The sequence below is a fragment of the Primulina tabacum genome, chromosome 13 (genome assembly GCF_025594145.1).
Source record: "Primulina tabacum isolate GXHZ01 chromosome 13, ASM2559414v2, whole genome shotgun sequence".
Taxonomy (NCBI): Eukaryota; Viridiplantae; Streptophyta; class Magnoliopsida; order Lamiales; family Gesneriaceae; genus Primulina; species Primulina tabacum.
In genome coordinates, this window is record NC_134562.1 from 32,446,820 (window position 1) to 32,472,530 (window position 25,711).

At 31.4% G+C, this 25,711-nt stretch overlaps 2 protein-coding genes across 6 annotated transcripts; one reads left to right on the plus strand and one right to left on the minus strand.

The window, feature by feature from the left end:
- Window positions 1-10,738: 10,738 nt before the first annotated feature.
- LOC142523263 (putative serine/threonine-protein kinase PBL16) lies at window positions 10,739-14,389 on the plus strand. 3 transcript variants are annotated; one of them, XM_075626998.1, is made up of 6 exons: window positions 10,739-10,821; window positions 11,558-11,765; window positions 11,843-11,987; window positions 12,318-12,454; window positions 12,540-12,660; window positions 13,796-14,389. In XM_075626998.1, exons 2-6 carry the CDS (start codon window positions 11,580-11,582, stop codon window positions 14,188-14,190), a joined length of 984 nt encoding a protein of 327 aa, XP_075483113.1. In that variant the 5' UTR covers window positions 10,739-10,821; window positions 11,558-11,579; the 3' UTR covers window positions 14,191-14,389. The 3 variants fall into 3 exon arrangements, with proteins under 3 accessions (XP_075483113.1, XP_075483112.1, XP_075483111.1); XM_075626997.1 differs by having other exon boundaries at window positions 10,776-10,904; XM_075626996.1 differs by having other exon boundaries at window positions 10,793-11,115.
- A 1,478-nt stretch (window positions 14,390-15,867) lies between these two features.
- LOC142523220 (putative serine/threonine-protein kinase PBL17) lies at window positions 15,868-22,867 on the minus strand. Of its 3 annotated transcripts, none has more exons than XM_075626901.1 (7): window positions 22,709-22,867; window positions 22,560-22,602; window positions 18,052-18,315; window positions 17,825-17,969; window positions 16,999-17,135; window positions 16,794-16,920; window positions 15,868-16,362 (listed from the first exon to the last, which is right to left on the minus strand). In XM_075626901.1, exons 3-7 carry the CDS (start codon window positions 18,265-18,267, stop codon window positions 16,001-16,003), a joined length of 987 nt encoding a protein of 328 aa, XP_075483016.1. In that variant the 5' UTR covers window positions 18,268-18,315; window positions 22,560-22,602; window positions 22,709-22,867; the 3' UTR covers window positions 15,868-16,000. The 3 variants fall into 3 exon arrangements, with proteins under 3 accessions (XP_075483016.1, XP_075483015.1, XP_075483017.1); XM_075626900.1 differs by having other exon boundaries at window positions 18,052-18,322; XM_075626902.1 differs by having other exon boundaries at window positions 22,560-22,864.
- Window positions 22,868-25,711: the final 2,844 nt, after the last annotated feature.

The window sequence follows — 25,711 nt, forward strand, 5'->3', positions numbered from 1 at the left end:
AGCTCAGTGATACTCATACAAGTGTCAACAACGGGTATCCAAGATATCAAACCTAGATATACACACAAAAACTCATGTGAGACCGCTTCATGAGTCAATTTTGTGAGATGAATATCTAATTCGACCCGATTCATGAAAAAATATTATATTTTATACTAAAAGTATTGCTTCTCATTTTAAATATGGATCTGAATGACATGTCTTGCGCAAATAGATATGTGTTATTATCTCACAGGAAACATACTCATACATACACATATACAATTTTGATATGTTGCTCATACTTCGTGCTCACCTACGTGAGCTCTGCTGAGATGACACTCACATATTCAATATACAATTTTTATATGATTTATCACATCTAATAGATGAGTGTCAATTCAGCGATGCTTACATAAATGAACATGATATCAAAACTATATATTTTAATCTTATTAATATATTTATATTGTTTATATAATAAATACATTGATCCTTAATTTTAGTTCATAATATTTCATATTGAAATTATTTTATTCTATTATGATATATTTAATATTAATTATTAATAAAAAATAAATTTATATATTTTAATTTTTATAATGTATATTTAATGATTTATTATTTTTAAAAAATAGTTATTGTATACGGAATAAAATTTAAAAACTATATAATTTTAGTGGCTCGAACCTGTATTAGATCTTTCGAGTTACGGGACAGGTAGATCCGTCAAAACATGCCAGCAGTGTAGGTTGACTCGCCAATTTTTAGTTATATTTGACATGGTGCATGTCGTGCTTCATGACTATTTGATTATTAATTTCTCCGCATGAATATTTTTTTGGTTTCGTCACTATATTTTATTATGTACAAACAACATATGTGCTTGACGACTAGTTGTTTATAATATACTTCTAGTACAATTTTTCTCAGACTTTGCCCTTCTATAAAAAAAAATCGATGTTGTCGTCTCATCATCAGGTAAATTTTTATATCTTCCATCCTAAATTTTATATTCATTAATCTAGATAGTAATATCATAAGCTGCAAAAAAATTTAAAATGAAAATATAACATTACAAAGCAATATACATATCATATCACCCCTCTATCATTTTCCTAAAATCATTCAACTTAATCAAACTCGGTATCAAAAGCCAAAAACTTTTATTCCTTTTAAACTCAATTGGATCAGTCAACATTCTGACATGCTGTGGTTTCAACAATTTACCACCATGTACTTAGTATATCCTAATAATTTTTGAATCCGAGTCTAACTTTAGAAAAATGATCTTGAATCATAATGTATGTTCGTATTTTTTTAGTTTCATAACAACTTTTTGGAAATAAATCAATATATTAAATCCAATATAAAAAATCAAACAATACACAAGAGTCAAAATATTTCTATTACAATTAAATAATAAGATCAAACATGTCTAAAATGATAACTAAAAACAATATGTCTTACAATTTTAAAGCTACAAATACTAATTTAGTATGTATAATAATGTTGTTTAGTAATTTATTTTTTAATTCATGACACACTCAATCAATTCAATATTTTTTGTGACAAGATTGATTGGAGAAAAAGTTGATGAACTTTAATTTCGAGAAATTTCGTTCCGTACTTGCTACTATAACCAGGATAATTTACAATATTTTATAAGCAATACGAGCATTTAGAAAATATGCATACACTTTCTTAAGCAATTCACTACATCAATCGCAGATTTCGTTTCTCTCTTAAAAAATAAATCATCTACATGAATATCACAACAACTCTTATGAATCAGCTAATAAGTTTGTTATTCATCGTTCATAAATAAGTCATTGAAGTCAATGTTTAGTCTGATTTTTTTTAATATTTTTTTTTTGAATTCTAATGAAGCAAAAACAAATTATTAAATTTGAAGAATTTAAAATAGAATAATCTAGAATCTGAATGTATCATATACACACACATATATAATTATATCTTGGGGAGAGTTTTTTCCTTGTATGAATTATATGTACAAACTTCAGTCATTAAGATTCATTTAAAATGAATGGGGAAAACAAGAATCATTCCTTCTATTATAATAATTTAGACATGACTGTCTAAAAGTTATTCTGGTATTTAATTTTTTTATAAATTGACAAATTAAAATATGAACTATTGTAAATGGTTTAATTGATAAAAGATTCAAATAAAAAGTTAATATTAATTTTAACATAAATTTGAAAGCCCAATTATGTTTATTAAATTCAATTACCACTACAAGAAAAATGATTTTTTGCGGCACGACATTAACGGCGTGTATATTTTATTGTAAATTCAATTACCACTACAAGAAAATGGTTTTTCAACATTATTTTATTGATCGATTTTTTAAAAAGAGTATATTTATTTTAAAAAATTAAATAAATATCATAATCATTATATTAAAATAGTAGGATTATTACTTAATACGAACAGAAGATAAATTATATGTGAACATATAATTTATTTATAAATATATAGTAAAATGATGTTAATTTTTATTATTGTGGGATTAGAGTTTAGAGGGGATTAATAAAATCTTTAAAAGATTTTACGATTAAAAGAGCTACAATAGCTCATTTTTGAAATGATAATAAAATCTTTAAAAGACTTTGCGATTAAAAGAGCTACAATATTTCAAAAATGAGCTATTGTAGCTCTTTTAATCGCAACATCTTTTAAAGATTTTATTAGTTCAAAAATGAATCGAGCACCGAGAAATTAAATCGAGTTTAGTTTTAAAATCGAATTAATGAAACTCAAAATAATTCTTCTTAAACCGATTAAATATTTTTAAAAGTATTTAAAAGGTATACAAGTTGAAATAATAAGTGGTTTAGTTAGAGCATTTTATCAAGCATTTTGTTGCAATATTTTTGTATTTGAAAAATACATAAAATGATTCAATTATACTAAAAAAACAATAGCAAAAGTAAGTAAATGTTATAAATAAATACGTACAAATTTGTTTATGGATGTTCGAAAATTAACAACTCATATGTCACTCATTCTTTCCATTGGAAGGCATCCCGACACTGTATATATATCAATTCTAGTATCTAATATTAACGAAAGAACTTAAATTTATCGAGCTTTAATTTTCGCGTCACGGCCCCTATACAAAAAATATGGATTCAAACTACGAACCGCGTTTACTCGGGACTATGCTTTGGGAAAATATTTCAACAAGTTGCACGCTTGATTGAATTTAATGAAGTAATCGATTAATTTTATGCATCCATAAGCAAGAAAAGAGCCCTAAATTAATGCCAAAGATCCATGAAACTCATAATTAGCCGTGCATATCCAATCTAGTGCGTATTCTCTACTTTTTGTTTTGCTTTGTGTAAATACACTTCTCTGCTTTGATACTAAATTCTTTGAAGATTTTGTTTGGATGGAATGATTTTATTTTGGTAAGAAATTTTAATACTTGTCAACAGCAATTACAAACAAAAGCTAAATAATTTCCATTTAATGGATATAAAAAATGAGTAGGTATCTTGCGAACGGTGTCACGGATCTTAATTCATGAGACGAGTCAACGCTGCTCATATTTACAAAAAAAATAATATTTATAACATAAAAAATAATATTTTTCATCAGGAACCCAAATATAATATTTATCTCACAAAATTGACCTGTGAGACCGTTTCGCAGGAGTTTTTGTGTATAAAATCATCTCATCACGTTACACATTCGAATTCATCAAATCCTCTCAATTGTAAATTGAAATTTTGGAAAACCTTAATTTTTTTAAATTTAATCAATTACACAATATTATTGACTTCTAATTTTCATTAGATGTAAAATAAATTTTCCATATATATAATTATTACGCCATCCACATTTAATGTGGATGATTTTATTTCCAAATAAGATATCTATATCACACACGGTATATGATATTATTGACTTCTAATTTTCATTAGATGGAAAATAAATTTTCCATATCTATAATTATTATGCCATCCATGGATGATTTTATTCCCAAATAAGATTTTATTTCCAAATAAGATATTTATATAAAAATTGACTTAAGCAAAAAATTTTTTGTGAATTGTAGAATGCTGGTTTTCATTTGTTTTTGTTCTATATTTCATTAACCATATTATATTTGTAATATTTTTACAAAAGAAGAGATATCATGTTAATCACCGTATGGTTTCCACAATTTGGAGGGGTTTTTTTTAAAAAAATATTATAAATTAATAAAATCATTGTAAATCCGTGAAATACTGTCACGGATTCTAAGAAGCCGTGTCACTCCGTGTGTTTTCTTCCTTTAAGTAGAAATGCGGGTATTCTTTCCATCATCGTCGAAAATAATTGTTACTCATATGTGCAAAATCCATCTTTTCTACGTCGATCATATATTAATATTATTTGTTGATTTTATCGTCCATTTCATTTGAAGAGATACGAAGATGTAATGTTTAATTTCGTTGATAATATTATAATTATATATTAAGAAGTAATTTTTTTGTGTAATTTTTTTTATAATACTTGTCATTTATTTCAGATATTAGTATCGTCCGTTGATATTATTAAAAGTTCCGTATAATTACGTCTGAGAAGATAATTTAATTAATTTTTTAATATTTTGTTTGTATTATTATATTATATTAATGTAATTATAATTTTGTTCACTAACATTACATGATTAAGTATAATTTAGTTAAATAGTATATTTTTAATATTAGTCGCGATATTAAAAAATAGTTTGATATAATATTATATCTACAATAATTACAATAATTATATTTAATTTACGTGATATAATATTATATCTACAATAATTACAAATTTTAATTAATATACTTAATTTAATTACAATAATTATATTTACTTGATATAATATTATATCTACAATAATTACAATAGTTATATTTAATTTACGTGATATAATATTATATCTACAACAATTACAATAATTACAATAATTATAATATTAATTGTTTTATTGGAATTAGAATATGTATATAAATTACGGACTTTATATTTACGTGAAATTTTATGTATAGTATATGTGTAATTATAATATTAATTGTATTATAAATTACGGATGTTAAAATTACGTGAAATTTTAAAACTTAATTCTCAATATACTTTAAAAACGTAACAAAATACTTTATAATTTCATTAGTATTAAGTACACTAATATTAACTCATTCTTATATTAAATTAAATTATTTATATTAAAAATACTAATCTTGAAATATTTTCAAAAATCAAAAAATCATATTTATTATTTTTTTAATATTCAAACTATTTTTTAATATCGCGATTAATATTAAAAATATACTGTTTAACTAAATTATACTTAATCATATAATGTTAGTGAATAAAATTATAATTACATTAATATAATATAAATAATACAAACAAAATATTAAAAAAATTAATTAAATTACCTTCTCAGACGTAATTATACGGAACTTGTAATAATATCAACGGACGATGCTAATATCTGAAATAAATGACAAGTATTATAAAAAAAATTACACAAAAAATTTACTTCTTAATATATAATTATAATATTATCAACGAAATTAAACATTACATCTTCGTATCTCTTCAAATGAAATAGACGATAAAATCAACAAATAATATTAATATATGATCGAAGTAGAAAATATGGATTTTGCACATATAAATCGAATGAAAGAAATAAGTAGCGAGAATGAATATAAGGAACAATTATTTTCGACGATGATGGAACGAATACCCGCATTTCTACTTAAAGGAAGAAAACACACGGAGACACGGCTTCTTAGAATCCGTGACAGTCTTTCACGGATTTACCTTAGCGACGGTTTAAGCGAACCGTCGCCGATCTCCCTTTTATTTTTTTTTTTAAATTCGTGCCCCCACTTTCTTTTTCTTTTTTTTAAAAAAATAAAAAATATGAATCCGAGACAACAAGTCACGAATTGTACTAGTTTTAAAACACTTCACAATCCGCCACATTTTTACAATGATTTTATTAATTTATAATATTTTTTAAAAAAACCCCAATTTGGAGCATACACGACGTAGTGTAAGTCTTTAGATTTTATTCCATTAATAAAATAAAAGGAATATTTTATAAATGGGTAAAAAAATCAATAAACAACTTTCTTAAGTAAAATATATTCAATAAAAAAGGAAAATATTTTATAAATTAGTACAAATATAAATATAGTAATTGACATATGTATACATAATAATAGTCATTACTATATGGTATTTACACATTCATTTTAGCCAAAAGATTATTATAAAAAATAATCTTAATATAGTATGATAATTTTTTTAAAAAAAGTTAAACTGTGAGATAGAATGGAAAAAGATTTGTAAAATATGGAATTCAACTATTAAAAGATATTTTTGGAATTATAAAAAAGTTTCACCAACATATCAAAAGTTTGTTAGTATTTAATTCGAATATTAAAGTAATTTACAAACTTTTAATCAAAATTCTAATTTTTGAAATTTTATACAATTTTTAAATTTCGCTTTGACGATTTTATTTTCATGATTTTTTTAATCTTTTAGATATAAATATTTTTAATGTAACTTTTGAGTTTTTTTTATATATAAGTTTTGTGATATGTGTCATTATTTATTAAAATTTGTATCCACATTATCCCATCTCCTTACAGGGTATATCCGCTAATTTTATTTTTTAGGTACATTAAAATATTGTTAAAAAAAATTTATCCCGAACTTTTTTTTATAAAAAAAGAAGAAAACTTGACTTTTGTTTTTGTTTTTTGTTTTAGACGACGGACGAAGCAATTGCAAGGTTCTAAAATTCAAACCTTCATAATATTTAATTGAAATATAAAAATAAGTTTTAATTTCAAGTTTTTTATACAATTTTTAGATTTGGTTTTGATGATTTAACTGGGAGACTTGTTTTTATATCGCTAAATCTAAACATGAGTTCGTATTCAATCAGAACAAATTTTTTTCATTATTTGATTCACATAAAAATGTTTATGTACTCTTTAGGTTCACGTTTTTTTTTTCAGATGAAATTTGGTACAAAATATTGAAAATCTGATATTAATATATGATATTTGAGTACTATCTATTTTAGATACGATATAAAGAAAAATTTTGAGTATAAAATTGAAACAACTATATTAAGATACACACTTGCAACACTTTTTTGGTTACTCAAATTTCATATATTAGTATTAGATCAAAACAAGTTGATATTAAAATATCATACATTTGTATTACATTTTTTATAATTTGTACTGATTTTCATCCGAAAAAAGACATGTCATTAATAATAATACTTGTTATACATGTTTGATTGCTCAAAAATCATATATTAATATCATATCTGAAATATTTGTTACTCGAATATCATATATTAATACCATAATTTCAATTTTTATACCCATTTTCATCCGAGAAAAGACGTCTGATTAATAAAAACATTTGTTATATATGTTTAAATACTAAAAAATCATATATTAATATTATATCTGAATACTTTGTACCCAAATGTCGTATATTTGTATCAGAATTTTCAATGTTATGTACCGAATTTTATCCGATAAAATAATTGTGGGCCAATAGAGCACATAAATATTTTGGCCCACAATTATTTTTGTGTGAACATGTTGGGTGCAATAATTGTTCATGCTTGGTAGAGCAATCGAACCGTGGTGCTTGAGCTACTGTGCGGTTTAAAAGATTTGAGTTGCATCATTACCACTAGCTATAGCTTTTGGTAAAGTGACAAGCGCTCGGTCCTACAATTGGTATCAGAGCCAAGGTCACGGGTTCGATTTTCATTGATTGCAAGGAGTGCAATTATTGAGAGGGAGATTGTTGGGTGCAATAATTATTCATGCTTGGTAGAGCGATCGAACCGTGGTGCTTGAGCTGCTGTGCGGTTTAAAAAGATTTGAGTTGGACCATTACTACTAGCTATAGCTTTTGATAAAGTGGCAAGCGCTCGGTCCTACATAACAATAGATGATAGTAATATTTTTGGTCTGAAAAAGACTTAACACAAATACAACATAGTTGATGATTTATTATTCTATATTTGATGATTTTTTTTGTTTCCTTATTTTAGATTATTTTTAGGTTTAATTTTTAATTTTTTCTTATATATAAGTTTGGTAATATATGCAATCATTTTATTAAAATTTGGTAGTTTTTATATAATTAATTGAAGGTTTATTTTAATATATTAATTTTGTTGTCTATATAATTGAAATTGTTGGATTGTATTTGCAGTACCTCGTATATATCTATTTTTTTTATTCATGTTTTTGTACTTTTGATTAAAATTTTTACAAAAACTGATATGAAATGATACGATAAATTAATTTTATGAGATAAATATTTTATTTAAATTTTATATTTAAAATTATAAATTTTTATTCTAGACAAGAACAAAAAAATTCCTCGTGTGGCCTTCGGTAACATAAGAACACGAAGGGGACAATTTAAAAAGTAGGAGTGAGAAATAAAACGAAAATAAACAATAAATCGAAATAAACGTTAATATTATCAGATTATATATAATCAAATTTAATGATGTACACTTAAAACACAGAAACATTTGAGTAAATTGACTTATGGATCTTTTTTTTAAATACTTCATATCCCACTCCCTTTTTCCTAAATTTCCCGAAATAAGTTATTTAAAAAACGAGGACTCTGACTTTTTTTTTAAGAAACAAGGAATTGACTCCTGATTATTATATTAGCCGTAATTAAACTTTTAACTTAATCAATTAATTGTCTTTTTCTCTTTCTTCTTGGTCGACACACATATTTCTCAATTAAAATTTACGAGCCATCTATCCTTCCACCAAAAAAAATTGGTCGACCAAAATTAAATTGGTCGATTGGTCGACCAAGAAGAAATTTCTTCTTGGTAGACCAAAAGACCAACACCTTGGTCGACCAAGAAGAAATTGGTGTTGGTCGACCAAGAAGAAAATTTCTTCTTGGTAGACCAAAAGACCAACACCTTGGTCGACCTACCAAGAAGAAAATAATTTTCTTCTTGGTAGACCAAATGGTGGTCTTCTTCTTGGTAGACCAAAGGACCACCATTTGGTCTACCAAGTTGGTCCACCAAGAAGAAATTTATTCTTAGTCGACCAACAAAATTTTGGGTCGATCAATAAAATTTTGGGTCGACCCAAAAGATTGGAATTTTGGGTATATTCAAAAGGCTGGAACTTTGGGTCGACCCAAGTTGATACATAAATGCTACTTTGGCGACCCAAGTTAAATATGTGTTTTATATGTTAAATCATGTAATATTATGTAATGAAATTGTGATTCGTATGTTAAAATATGCAATATAGTTGTGAAATTATGATCCATATGTTAAAACATGTAATTGTGATTTTTATGTTAAAACATGTAATCAATTGAAATTGTGATTCATATGTTAAAATAGTAACATAGTTGTGAAATTGAGATTTATATGTCAAAACATGTAACATAATAAGTTAAAACATATTACATTATAGAACATACTATACTTGTGATTATGTAATTGTGATTTATATATTCAAACATGTAACATACTTGTGAAATTGTGATTCATATGTTAAAACATGCAACAAAGTTATGAAATTGTGATTCATATGTTAAAACATATAACATAATTGTGAAATTTGTGAAATTGTGATTCATATGTTAAAACATGGAACATAGTTGTGAAATTGTGATTCATATGTTAAAACATATAACATAATTGTGAAATTATGATTCATATGTTATAACATGTAACATAGTTGTGAAATTCTGATTCATATGTTAAAACATGTAACATAGTCGTGAAATTGTGATTCATATGGTAAAACATATAACATAATTGTGAAATTGTGGCTCATATGTCAAAACATATGTAACATACTTGTGAAATTATGACTCATATGTTATAATATGTAACATTATAGAACATGATTGTGAAATTATGTGATTCATATGTTAAAAACATGCAACATTGGTCAAAATTGTGTAATTATCCATCAAAATTAAGTAATTATCGGTCATATTTTTTTTTTAATTATGGATTCATGTGTCGACCCAAAAGCAACCTTGATCAACCCAAAATCAACTTGGGTCGACCCAGAGATCAACATGGTCGACCCAATATCAACATGGATCAACAAGGTCGACCCAGAAATCACCAGGGTCGACCCAAAAACTGACCAACAACAAAATTCCACCATAAATACTTAAATCGAAATAAAAAAGATCAATACAATGTCCAATAATTAAAAGATCAATACAATGTCGAATGATTATCAAACATAATACAATGTCCAATAATTATAAAAATCAATACAATGTGCAACAATCAACAACGATCGACCATCAATGATCGACCAAATTGATCGACCAACTTTGGTCTTTGACCAAAGCTTTTGGTCGACCAAAGCAATGGTCGACCATTGTTTGGTCGACCAAAGTTTTGGTGGAACTTGGTCAAAGACCAAAGCTTTCGGCGACCAAACAATGGTTTGGTCGACCAAAGTTTTGGTGGACTATTGTTTGGTCGACCGCATGGTAGACTACTGTTTTTTGGTCGTTTCGACCAAAACGTGGTCGAAATTTTATTCCTCAACCAGTCGATCGACGAACGAAAATAAATAATAAATCGAAATAAACGTTAATATTATCAGATTATATATAATCAAATTTAATGATGTACACTTCAAACAAAACATTTGAGTAAATTGGACTTATGAATCGTTTTTTTTGAAATATTCATGTCCCACTCCTTTTTTCCTGAATTTTCCCACGAGGGGTGAGCAGTTTCAGAGAGAAATTGTTAAGTGGAAGCAGGTAGAAATCTTCAATCCATAAGCTCTCTGCTCTTCTTTCATGGTGGCTGGTGCCAATCAATTTGTTGCTTGATTCAAAGATACGTGGGGCTTGGAAACCCATGTTCGATTACTTTATTTTTGTTTGTTATTCATCCTAGCGACCCTGAAAGATGTCGAACTCGTTTATCTTTGAATTTTTGCTGTAAAAGCGTTACTGTTATTATTACTAGCTTTTTGTTAAAATCAACAGATTCTCCGACGATTGGGATAAACAGTAGTCACCATAAAGATGCAATCTTTTATATAGAGCTTGGTTAGTTTTGCTCGTTCATCTCCCAAGGTTTTCTCGCCTTAGATAACTTAGATTTCAAACTTGGTTATGTTATTTCAAAATTTCCGTGTTTTATTGAAGAAACTACGACCCAATTTTCTTTGTTTTTTAAGCCTTCTCTGGGTGACATCTCTGCAGAATTTTAATTCCTCGAAAATAAGCTTGTCAGACCTTTTCCGCGCCGCTCAATTTCAACTTTCTTGTTTCGGTGTTTGCATCACTCATTTGGAAGTTAACCTTAGATACAAATTTGAATGAGTGCGAATGGTGGGGCTATTGTCTACACGGATTTTATTGCATGGATAATTACTTCAAATTTATTGTCTCAAACAGTGTTGCGTTGTTGTTGTTTTTTTTGCAATTTTTGTTTCTTAATGTTTCCATTCCTGTATAATTTATCATGTTTTATGTACTTGTGCTTTAGCAAACCAGAAATTGGCTAAAGAATGAATCCGCTCGACAAGCTTACATATGACAAGTTGAGCCGCTATACTAATTCCTTTAGCGAGAGCAAATGCATCGGTCATTTCCAGTTCGGCAAGTTTTACCGTAAAAAGTTTAATTGTCCTGATCGGGAACGACATTTTGTGGTGAAAATATGGGAAACTGGATATAATGTTTTACGATTAGCGGTACGTCTTTTACAAAGAATAGATATGAGATATTTGTGTTGTCGTGCTGCATGACATTCATAATTGTACTTGTATAGGATGAAGTCATTTTATTGCGCCATGAAATGATGCTTAATCATCCGAGCATGGTACAAATGTATGGATTCTGTGCTGATGGTGAACATCTTGGTGTGATGTATGAGTTCCAGGCTTCTGACTCCGTATATAACCTCATTCCAAAAGGTATATAACTTTGTATCCCATTTTATGCACAATTAGCCGCCGCCCATCTAAAAGCTCCATCTCATGCAATCTTTTAATTAACAGAAATATCAACAAACTTGTTCTTCAAGTACATTTCCCATATTTGTTCTTCTGTTATTTGGATACTTTAATAATTCCTGTCTCGTCTCTCTTCTCTCTTCATTAGATGTGGTATGTTGTTCTGTTTGTTGACATTCTACCGGTCAAGCTCCGCATGTTGTAAACTTGAATATTTGTCCAGCAGTTGAATGTTTGTTGATTTGAATGAATATCACCTCCACAGTTAACCCAACCCTCTTTAATCTATAGATTCTTTTACGTGGCTGCAAAGAATCAAGGTTGCCCTTGGAATTGCTAGCCTCCTCAAATTTTTGCATACCGGATATCTGCGGTACTCACCTCTCATAGTTCGCAATCTTGATGCTGCTCATGTATTGCTTGATGAGGTGCATTTTGGATGGTTCTCTACTCATCAAAATATTTATGGCACTACGAAATATACAAACAATAATTATTTCACTTGTCATGCAGAATGGTTATCCAAGGTTATGTGATTTCAGCATGGTAACCGGTGGAATTCTTCCTGATAGAACAGTTCATAAAAACGATCATGTCAATGGATGTTACAGTCACATCGACCCTGGCAAGAAAGGTATTTCATTTTCATATGATATCCTCAGAATAATGCCTTATATTGATTCAAATTTGCAGCTCTGCCCCTCACATTTTACTAATTATCTCTGAACAGAATTGAGTTTGAAATTGTTGATTGATTTATGGTTCTGTTTAAATGCTTTTTGAGCTTGAAATGCCTCAATATTTTTTTACCTTGAGGAACAAAACAGAAGTAAGTTTTTTTTACAGAATGGAACATATAGTTGGCTTGTTTCGATGATGATGTTGCTACAATTATTTGTCTTAATCTATTTAACTATTTTTCTACATGTATAATATATTTCATTGCTAATGGAAGTCGTGGAGGCCAGTAGGGATGATAATAATCTGTTTATGTTGCTGATACATAGAGATTGGTGAACAAGGAATTGAGAGAAATCAGCATTTGTGTCGTAAAGAATAATGGAAAAGGTCCGGAAGGTGTGTCATGCGTGTGAACACATATAAAAGCTACTCGTGACTGAATTATAGGATATAGAGTTATAAAGGTTGCTTTGAATAAAACAACGATGTTACTGTTAGTAAGAAGAGTTCTTTTCGTATTTTTGGGTTTTTTTTTTGTTTGGGGGGGGGGGGGGGGGGGGGGGGGGGTTGTCCAAGGAATATTTACTTTATAGTTGCAGCGTTTTGATACAAGGATTTATGCATAAGTGTGAATAGATGACCCCACATGGTGTTTATTGGAGGTTGAGTGCATATGATATTACTGTCAAGAAAAAAATTTGTGAACTCCAAAGAAATATGAATATCAACATTTTGCTATTTTTTTCATTTATTCCTCTCCATTGTGACTCCTGAGCAAGCTGTGAGGAGTAGCTTGAGCCCGCTCAAGTCTACTAGTGTCGCTATGGACCATGGTAAAGGAACAATTGCATACTTTTAGGCTGGGTTAAAGGGCAAACTGCATTGGGTGTATAGACATTGTTTACCCTTGAAATACAAACTAATGAGCATCTTCATACCCTAGAAGTATTCAGCTTCCAGATTTGCCTACCAAGCTGCACTCTTCACTTTGTTATTTAGTTTTACATTATCTTCGTTTTACTGAAGTAATTGTATGGATTTTATAACCAAGATTATTGAGAAAGTTTTGTGTTTGGATTTGCTTTTAGGCAAGTGTTCAGATAAACAAGACGTCTTTGCATATGGGGTTATACTGCTAGGTTTAATAACCAAGAAAGTTTACACCGAAGAAGATCGGCAAGCCCAATTACCTTTTGTTCATGAATGGGCACAGAGAGAATATATCGCTAATGAATCAGACAGTGTCACGAAAGCCACCCGACAATCACTTGTCCATGAAAGCTTAACGAAGGATCCTGATTTTGATTCAGTTGATGGGGCAGAGATCACTACCATGGCAATGGAATGTATAAATGTATGTGACTATGAACGCCCCACCATGAAGCAAGTTTTGAGGTCTCTGCTCACACTTCCGGTTTTTAAGCAGCATGCTCCTTTTCTAGGAGTGAACAAACTGCTCCACCCCCATAAAAATGGTCACTGAGTGAGTCACTTATATTTGGTTCCATTTGTTATTTATCTTTTACGTAAATGAATCTTAGTAGTTTAGCTGGTGGTTGCAATCAGACGACTGTATCTACTTTAGGAATTCGATTATGACTCTAGGATACCGTTGATGTAGTTTGACTCTCTTCAGTATAATTGTTCATTTTCGGGGTTATGTTTGGCGGTTCCTTTCATCATTTTATCGAGCCAAGATAACACACTCCATCTGCATCTATTCAACACAATGATCTTTTTAAAGTTGAGATTTGTATAAGACGACTGACGCAATTCTCCCGTGGAGGAAGGTCATAAACTTTAGCAGCCTTTGTTCTATTAAACCTCCATTCTAATTTCCGAGTTAATGGTTTCCAAATTACACTTGATAAAGTGTAAAATCACAAGTCGTGCAGTTTTTTAAACTTTGGAAACCCGCAACTGCTATCTTTGGTGTGCTATGGGTAAATCCAAACGCTCTTCGCAATAGTCTACAAACTACAAACACTTTATTTTATTAAATCATTTTAATAGTTTGAGTTTGTACTTTTGCTACATTCAATTTGTTCTTTGATTTTCTGTCTTCTATGTTATTTCAGATTGTATAACCGTTTATCACGAATTTTTGCGCGGATGTTTCAAGCATTGAGCATGCCAAAATGTGAAACAATGAAATCGACTCCTAAATCAAGTATCCCGAGTCCCAATTCATCCGTCGAATCTAATCTCCTCGGGTTTGAATGCAATTTAACAAGAATTTTCCTAAATAATGAAAGAAAAAGAAAACTAAAATTTTCAAATGACGTGAATATAAGATTATGTTACTAAAAATTAAATTCGACATTTTTACAATAATAACTACGGAATAAAGTTGGAAAATTGTAGTAAAAGTTGAATTCACAAAGATATTGAAAATGAAACCGACATAAATTTGACGAACTAAAACAGGAAATTGTAAGATTGAGTATGTAATCCCCAAATTTACATATTTTTTAATATTATGGTAATTTTTTGACAAGAATATTGATTATCAAAAGACGAGTCAGGCGAGCATTTTCTCCACGATACATTTGATTTGTATTGTAACGAACATATTGGATTGAGCAACCATGAGGCGCCTGAGGAAAGGCCGAGTGAAAAATCAAGTGGAACCGACCTTTTTTAACGGTGTCTTGGAGTTGGACGGGAAAAATATAATGGAAAATCGGTTTCAAACTCTTCAAATGAGCTTCAATTCTTCCTAATTCATAATTTTCAGGCTACGGACAACTTTGAAATCTTAGAATGATTTGAAGTTGTGATTTTTTAACATTCGAAGTATTTAATAAATTTATATTGCATTTTCAACCATTTATTATATGTTCGTTTATTCTTTTCTAAAAAATGTCCAGAACCGGTTCTGGACCAATGCCGGAAACGATGGCGCCGAAACCAGCCCAAAACCGGTGCCTCATTATGCATACTGGTCCCAAACATAGAAAATTGCCAGTTTAGTCTTAATTGGTTTGTTTTTTAATTTTAATAATGTAATTTATTAAAGTTTGGTTTTCATATAATAATGTGATTATTTTTTTTATATTTTTTCTCGTAAAACTACTGAACCCACCAAATATAGCTTATTTGGTATTGATACTATATATATATATAGACACACACACACACACATATATATAGAAGCACAAAACGAAAACTAAATAAACTTTATAAACATTAATCCAGAATAAATACGATGCTACACCAGTTTCTACCAATATTATCATGATAAATTAACACATTCCAGCCTAAATAATAGTGCACTTACTTCTGCTGCCATTTTATTGTGGGGAATGCATCATGTTTACTCCTAGAAAGTCTGCATGCCGCTTGACTACTTTGAGTCTCAGTAGTCTCTTCACAACTTGCTTCATGGTAGGTCGGTAATAACCAGGATCACGAAGGCACTGTATACCCAGGACAGTAATTTTACGGCCATCTAGAGGATCAAAATCACTTTCGGCTGCTAAACTTTCGTGGACAAGCGAGTATGAATCCAAGTTACTGTTATATTCCTCCCAGGCCCATTCATTAACATTTGGCGAATTCGATAGCCTTTCTTCGTCAGTGTAAACTCTTTTAGAAATCAAACTCAAAAGTATAGTCCCAGATGCAAACACATCTCGTGCACGTGACCACGTACCTGCAGAAAACCCGAGTACATCTCATTGCAAATCAACAATTAAACCCAACACACTTCTGTGGTATTAACTGTTATGTAGGAGCCAAATGTTGTGCTGAGAATAAGATCATATATTGGTGTTTTATTTGTAAACAAACTAATCTACACTTGGTTATGGAAATCAGCTATGAATTTTGCAAACTACCATCGTGTGGGCAGCAAACCAATAGCCTAATGTCAAGCTTAAAGATATCGGTTTCGTGTTAATCCTGATGAGCAACTACTTTTTTTCTAATGAAAAAAGAACTTGAAAAATAGGTAGAAATCAATAAACAGTTTTTTAAGAAAAACATATTCTATAGAACCAGCACCGTGACAGTTTAGTGGCCCACAACAAAACTACAGTTTTGATCTTTACTACAGAGAAGCTAAGAATACAATGGGTGGCATACCTCGGTAAGCTGCATGCGCGTCGATATAACCATAACACCCAATGACCACCTCCTTTTTTATCTTTGTCCTGTCTGGAAATATCCCACCAGTGATCATACCAAAATCACATAATTTTGGGTTATGGTCCTGCATGATAAGTGAATAAATTTCAACTAACGATAACTTTATACCATAATCCTAGAATTGGCGAATTAGGGAAAAGACCTCCTCGAGCAGTATATGGGCAGCATCCAGATTGCGAACAATGTAGGGATTGAAATTCGGATTTCCAGCATGTAAAAATTTGAGAAGACTAGCAAATCTGAGGGCAACTTTGATTCTTTGAAGCCAAGTAAAACCATCTACATATAGGTGCAAAATAATTGAGATGACATGTGCCATAAGTGAACAAGTACAAATAACCCACATCTCAATCTTAGCATATCGATCAGCAACATGAACCATTAATGACATCTCACACCAAACACAACAGAATTTTACCAAAGCACAGACAAAAAAAGATTCCTGAAATTACTGAGCATCAAGTCTGTTTGTGATCAAGTAAAATGGATACGTGTTCTGCTCTTCTTTTTCTCAGTTTGCTACAAACATTAAGTTTAGGCTAACCACATCATATAAAGGAGCATTATCCAACCAGGTCACAGAAGATTTTTTCTCCGCCATACTTGGTTCCTTACTGAATTGAAGCTAAAAATTATCATCTCTTCGAAATCACTTGTTGGACTACCATCTCAGCATTGTTTCCCTGCTGCTTCGATGACCTACTAGTGTACAGACTATACCAATCAAGTGTTTGAACCTATTTTTAGTGGTTGAGGTGGATATTCTGGATGTGTCTGCTCAAAGGCAGGGCAATTTTCTTGTTTTATTTAATGAGATTAATTTATTTATTAGAACTTGCAACTAATAATTTCTCTAAGCGTATCAGCACACAATGGATCTCCACCTGGTGGGCAGCTACCCTTGGGTAGAAAATATTAAGTAAAAACTTGACCAAAACTGAAAATTTCAGAAAGGAGAAGTTGGGTACCTTCCGGAATGAGGTTATAGAGAGAATCAAGTGCCTTGAGCTCATAAACAATGCCAAGATGTTCACCATCAAAGCAGTATTCGCACAATGTTACCATGGCAGGATGATTGATTACTGTGTGGTGGCCAAGTAAACTCAGCTCATCCTGAACAAGCAAGCTATTAGTCATCTGTCAGACTGCTAGACAATGGAAATATGAAATGTGCATTCTCCAGAAGATACCATACAAATAATCTAGCCTCATTTTCTCCAGGTAGATAGTTGTATATAACAGGAACTTCCCATATCTTCACCACCACATGTTGGACCCCACCCTTTCGTACAATTTTTCCATGGTAATATTTTCCAAATTGGAAATGGCCAATGTAGTTTCCCTCACTAAAGTTATCGGTATAACAAATCAAACTCTCATAGGAGACTTGTGAAAGTGTATCATAACCCATTTCGCCAATCTTCCAGTCCAGCCCAACTGTCCAAGAAGTTCCTTACTTCTGTATGCTAGTTCACAAAAAATAAATAATTATCTCAAAGAGACACCATTTGTTGAAACAGTAACTGTGATGCCCCGAAAATTTAAAGGGGTCACGCGAACCACATGCATATAAATTATTAAATTCTTTGTACTTTGACTAAAATGTTTTAATTGCATTAATTAATTATGTTGTGCATATTTACATGTTTAAAATATATTTTTCTACATGTTGCATTAAAATGGTATTTTTAAGGAATGTTCAAGTGACGATCGAGGAACGGGTACCGATGGCTGTAAATGTAAAATGTTTTTATTAAATAATTATTTTAATTATTTAAAATAAGGTTGATGGTTTTTTAGTATTTTTGAAAATAAAGGGTTTTGAGGTGATTTTATACGCCGGGACGTAAACTTTATCGATGTTGGTTTTTCAATTAAAAATCGGACTTTTTGGACAACCCGGCTAATAAATTCACAAATTTATTTAAACAAAAACCTTGTTAATATTTTATTTAATTCTAATTAGAGGTTAATGGGCTTAATTGTTGGCTTAATGGGCCTAAAGCCATGTTAGCAATTAATTAGTATATAATACATGATTTAGTCTCCCAAAACCCTACACTCCTAACCTAATTCTATTTTCTGAGAACTCTCCACCTCTCTCAAGCACACGGCAGCACACTTGCACACCTTTTTGAAGGGAACTCGAAGGGGTCTAGAGAATTCAAGCCTTGGTTTCGATCCGTTCTTCGACGTCAACGGTTTTTCAGTGCGTTAAATACGCAAAGGCACACCTTAATCTCCCTTTTCTCATCCATCATGTCATAATATGTTTTTTTTAAGTTCTGTTGTGGTACATGAAAACCGAAAGATTGCTGCCTTGTTTCTTTTTTTTTTGTTCATGATTTACGTACCTCATATGCATGCCATGATACACGTCTTTCTTCTACCAAGGGGCTGCCATGATGTCTAGGTTTGTTTAAGTAAAGTTTATGCATGTTTTGGAGTCCCACACACCACACACAACCGGCCGAAACGTAGCAGGAAAACAAGGAAACAAGAACAGGCAGTCAGCGTGAAGTTGCTGTCATGGTTTAGGGGATCGGGTTTCCTTGTCCAGGGGCTGGCTGGGCTTTGGCTTGAGCCAGGGTATCGGCCAGGGGCTTGGTTGAGTCTAGGGTAGAGTCCTAGCCAAGCTAGGACTCGAGATTGAGGGCTGGGAGGAGTCCTGAAACAAGAGGACTCCCACTCGAGAAGATCGCACAGTTCGGTGCAGACTTCGCGCGGCTTCAGAGGGTCAAGGGCTCGATGCGTGGGGCACGGGCTGGGTTAGGAGGAGTTTTGAGGGTCCTAAGCAAGTGTTCATGAGTTGGGTTCGGGTGGTAGGGCGTTGGCTGGGTTCACACGATCACACACATAGATTTCATGCATGTCACAATTCTCGGCCAGATTAGGCGTGGTTTGGGTGGGCTCGTTTTTGGGTTTCTGATCGAGTCGTTAATGATTTGAGAGTCCAGTAGGCTAATTTAAGATGTTGGGCACGTTTTGGCTTGACATGGTTCGGGGGTAACTCGTAAAAATCAAAAGTTGGCTCGGGGTCGAAGTTTAGGTGTCAAATAGGGTATTTAAAAGAAGAAAAAATTGGGAAACGGCTCACGGGGGTCGAGTCGTGGTCCATAAGGGCTAAAATAATATAAAAAGACTAAATTTAGAATTTAGGAATTTTATATTGAAGTTTGGGATTTTTCGGGATTAAAACACCATTAAAACAATTATTTAACGATAAATGAGAAAGCCTAAGTTTTAAGACAAATAAAATTATGAGAAAATTAAATTAGGCTTAAATAATTATTTGGGACATGTTAGAGTCATGAAATCAAGAAAAAAGTCGAAATCGTAAAATGTCGAGTCCAGGGATAAAACGGTCTTTTTACACCTAGAAATTAGTAAAGGTCATGGCATTGCCCTAAATACTGTTTTTATGATATTATGATTATTTTTAAATGTTTATGAAATGCTTATGATTAAATTATGATTTTAAAATGTCTATTTGATTTCTATGATTTAAGGAAGACATTTAAAAGACATGTTGCATGCTTGGTTTCAAAAATAAAATGTTATGTTATGCATGATTTTTATAAAGTGGTGAGAATATAAATGTTGAAGGAAGTGAAGTGATTGTGACTAATTCGTTAATGATGGCGAAGTCGTGAGGGTTATGGTCCCAGTGGGAGCCCGACGATCGTGTTTCCATTATTACGAATATGAGATTATGAGGTTATGAGGTTTGAGGAAGAATGAGAATATCGTGAGGGGAGAAGGCCCCAGAGGGAGCCCATTTATGGGAGAAGGCCCCAGAGGGAGCCCCGACGATCGTATTTCTATTCGATCATGTTAGGCCAAGGCTCAGTTGACCGGTGAGAGTGTCGCTGATGTCCCCGCCGCCCAGTACTGTGGTTTTATGTAGATGGATCCATCGTCATGTCATGTCAGGAAAGTCACAATTAACGATCTGAATTCAACAAAGGAAAAAGAAAAAAAGAGGAAATGTTCATGATTATGTTTAAGGTTTTATGTCATGTCATGTTGAGGAAAAGGAAATTCATGTTTGCATGTTATGAAAATATTTATGTTGAAGTTTTATGCATCATGAAAATGTTTACGAAAATGTTTATGATTATGCATCTTCATGAAAACGATATTTTAAATACAAGTATTTTTCACCGTTATATGTTGACTGTATTACGTATTACTCGTTATCAAGATTATGGTGTGTTGAGTCTTTAGACTCACTAGGTGTGATGGATGCAGGATGGTATTGAGGGAGGACTTGATGAGTGATTTGACTGGGCTGAAGGCGCACACAACCCGAGGACCAGCGCTACATTTTCCGCATTATGCTTTATGATTTAAGTTAAAGATTTTTAAGTTTATTTATTTATGCATTTGAGAGATTTTTGAGAGGTTTAGTATGGGGTATTTTTTTCAAATTATTGCTTTTTAGGTTTGGTAAAATGTTTGACGATTTTATGCTTTAAAATATTTTCCTTTGGATTTTTAAATAGCAGTTGGATGGTTATTTTTAAAATGATGTCAAAAATATTTTATGGTTCGGCCGATGCTAAGTGAGGATAAGAAAAAAAAAATTTTCTAGTACTTTTAAAGCAATAAAAAGGGCAGGACGTTTCAGTTGGTATCAGAGCAATGATTCTGTAAAGGGTTGTGCCACCATCAGCGCCGGGAAGATCAGTCGTCAAGCCTCAAACTTGTAAGTTTACATGCTTTATATGATTTTATGATGTTACCTGCATAAGTACATGGTTTATATGTTCACGTCACATGTTTAATAGCATTGTGATGATAAATGTTTTATATGCTCTATAATTTTTATACGTGATACGATATGAAATGAAAAATTAATTTATTTCAACGCATGTTGGTTTTGTGGTGGAATTTGACTATGTTGAATTTTGGGTTTTAGTATTGATGTTCTACTTTTTGGGCTATAACTTAATCATGAATATTATAAATGTTTTGGGACACGTAGATTTTCTAAGAAAATATTTATGATTCATGGTTACTAGTCGAATTAATTTTTGGGAATTAGACGTAAGGAATAATTATTCGAGGATTACAACGACTTTGGGAATAAGAAAATATATAAATTGAGATTTTAAGTTGATGAAAAGTAAGATTGATTATGAGAATTGATTGTTGGGTAAATAATTTTAAAATTATCGAAATTATGTTATGGGAAACTCGTAGCAGGAAATTAAGAATGCCAAGAACTTATGGGTTAATCGTATGATTTTTGAAATTAAGAATGCCAAGGAGACACCATTTGTTGAAACAGTAACTTTTTGGGAAAATATAAGCACAAGCAATGTAAATCAACAATACCTTCACGACAAACAAATATCTACAATTCAATAACTTGTGTATATAGCCTATGATATATCATCAAGCTATAAGGCCTAATGCATAAGCAAGAGGGTACTTATCAATATCAATTCATCTAATGATCAGCATATCATTGCAAAAATGTCAGTTAAGAAGAGATTGAGTCAGAAGTTCAGCAGTAAGAAAATTATTTTGAACTAACAAGAAAAGTAGGTAATATTCAAGCTAGCTGGGTGAAAAAACAAAGAGTAAGTTACATTAAATTGAATGTCGACTGCAAGGTCTGAACAGTAGACAAAATAGATGACAAATCCCCCCTTTCTAATTGGCATAAAGAATCAAAAATTGAAAGACGCTACTTACTGAGAAAACAGAATCCCACAACCCACTCAGTGTATATCCTTAGCTGAAAAATCAAAAGAAAATATTAAAGTTCGAGAAAGTCTAAAGAAATTCCAGTAAAAAAAAACAAAGGAAGATTCACAAATATTTTGAAGGGAGATTCACAGAACCCAAGAAAATAAAGTTTGAATTTAGACGGAAGCCATTATTATGGAGGATCTGGAGATTTGGTATTGTTGGAGGTGGATTTCGAAGAGAAGCCAGAGGAACAAGCAAGAGTGGTTTCAGATTTGGGGAAACACGTATTTCCCGGTCTCAATTACATAATCAAATATGGATTTTTATACATATTTAGCTATATTTCCTTATTTATTTCAGATATTCTAATTAACTAACTATCAAAAAATAACAATTCATTATTTACCTTTAATAAATCAAGGTAAATTGGAAAGTTGTTTATATCAATGTTTTATTATCAGATCGATAATCAAACTAATCTATCTTAAAATAGTATTTAAATCATAAATTCGAGCCTTGATTTTTTATTTTTATTTTTAATATTTGTCTCGATTAGATTTGTTATTACCCATATTTTAGAGTGCAGTTTGCTCTGGAGAGTATAAGAAGACTTTGTTGAACATCACCACATCCTTGATTTCAATCACTTGCACAAATAAAATCTAGTGATTCTAAACGTTCAACAAATCCGTTTCGTACCGTACATAACAAATAATACATATGAAAAATGACATAATTCACACATTCTCAACTTTACGAACATACTTTAAATCTCCTTGAAGTAATTTACACAAGGAACTTTAAACAGTCAACACATGTCTCAATATGAAATATATGTCTTTAGCTCTTATTGCAAGACGTCATGCTATACAACATTCTACATTTAGCCGGACTCTCAAAACAGCTACAATGCATGATACAACAAGCGGTTTTAACTATTTCCACCCAAAATGTATGCAAATGAGAATAATCAGTCGGCTTCTCAGTCCACATCTCCATTGGAGTTTTCAGATCAATCGCCACTGAATGACAACGATTGATAATATAACAAGTAGTTTTAACTGTTTCTGCCCAAAATGACTTATCTAGACCCGCAGTCTTCGACATGAGTCTTGTTCTGTCCAATAAGTTCATGTTCATACGCTCCGTCACTCCATTCTGTTGAGGTGTGTAAGCCATAGTAAATTGTCTTTTGATCATGTTGACAAAATGCATCAGGCTCGTCACTGATATATTCTCCTTTATTGTCAATCCTCAGATACTTGCTTTTTTTTGGAATCAAGTTCACCCCACGTTTTGAAATCATTGAAGATCTGAAAAACATCTGATTTCTTTTTTATTGGATACACCAAACATCTCCTAGAGAAATCATCAATGAATGAGACAAAGTATCTCGCTCCTCCTAGAGATACAACTGGTGCTTGCCAAACATCCGAATGAATTAACTCCAGTATGCTTTTGCTTCTGGCAGTAGAAGTGCCAAACTTTAATATATGTTGTTTACTGGTAACACAATGCTCACAAAAGGGTAGTGACACTTTTGTAAGTTTCGGCAGCAGCTCCTGATTTTTCTATGCCATAACAATGTTTCTTCTTATGAACCAATTGATGCAACAACTAGTTCTGTCTCTTTGTGTGTTTCTCCCAAAAGTACATACAGATTTGCAGCAACTTTTTCTAGCCTTAATAACCACAAGCGAATCCTTCTCAATTTTCATCATCCCGTTCTCAATATGAGTTTTGCACCCGATATCATCCAATTTTCCCAAAGACAAAAGATTTTTCGTCAGTCCCTTCACATGTCGTACCTCCTGTATAATGCGAATGGTTCCATCAAACATTTTCATTTTGATAGTACCGACTCCAGCGATTTCCAAGGCATGATTATTTCCCATGAATACAGATCCTCCTGAGACTGGTTCATAATGATCAAACCATTTCCTCCGAGACGTCATGTGCCACATCGCTCCTGAATCCATAATCCATGTGTCACAAAATTTGTGCTTGTCTTCTGCAACTGTTGTCGTTTCGCTGAATAATATATCACCACCACCTGAAGTACTGGTCATATTTCCTTGAGAACTCTTCTTGATATTCGTACAATCTTTCTTGAAGTACCATTATCGCCACATTTAAAGCAGTAAATATTTTTCTTCTTACTTCTCGACTTTGATCTACCTCATCTTTGGCTCCCACTGAAGTCACGGTCCATAAATCTTCCTCGTATCATAGGTAAAGCTTTGTCTACTTCGAAATTATCAACATATCTTCTTTATTCTTGCATCGACTTTTTCTCTGAGAACCACAATTAAGACATCGTCGAATTTTAAAGAGCCCATAAGAATGTTGTTGGTTAAGTTGATCATATGAATCTGGCAGACTTTGTAAAAGCTTCGCACATTCATTTTCCTATATTTTATGTCCCATTGAAGTTAGTTGGGCAAATAGAGTATTTATTGTGTTGATATAGTCGGTCATCGATGTTGATTCTGCCATCGGAAGAGTATAAAACATTCTCTTTAGGAAAATCTTGTTGTGTAGTGACTTTACCTCGTACATCTTTGTCAGAGTATCTCAGATAATTTTTGTTGTTTTTATCTTAGAGATATTTGATAGTACTTCGTCTGTTATACCCAAGTGTTAATTGAGAACAACATTATCATTCATCTCATCCACTTTCCATCGTCCGTAATTTTTTTTCGGTTTATCTCCAATAACCGCCAAACAATTCTCCTTTCGTAAAACTTCTTATATATTATTTTTCATAGCATAAAATCGCTTCCATTGAATTTTATTGTCTCGTACCTGCCCGCAATTTAGTAGATTTGACAAAATAATCTCGTCTTAATAAAAAGATCTCAAAAAAAAAAAACTTTTCTGATGTAGAAGATCAGTCTAGCCTGTAACCATATATCATACTCAGAATTCTAAGAAATTTTAAACTAAGTATTTGATACCACTTGTTGGTCCCACGTGTGGCAACTTGAGATAATAAATATTAAAATAAAGAATAAATTAGACATCGAGTTTTACATGGAAAATCCCTAAAAATTATTAGGGTAAAAACCACGGACAAATGAAAAGAATTACTCTATAATATTTTATGATGTACAACCACTCACTGTGTTTCCAAATAGAACACACACTCTCTTAAT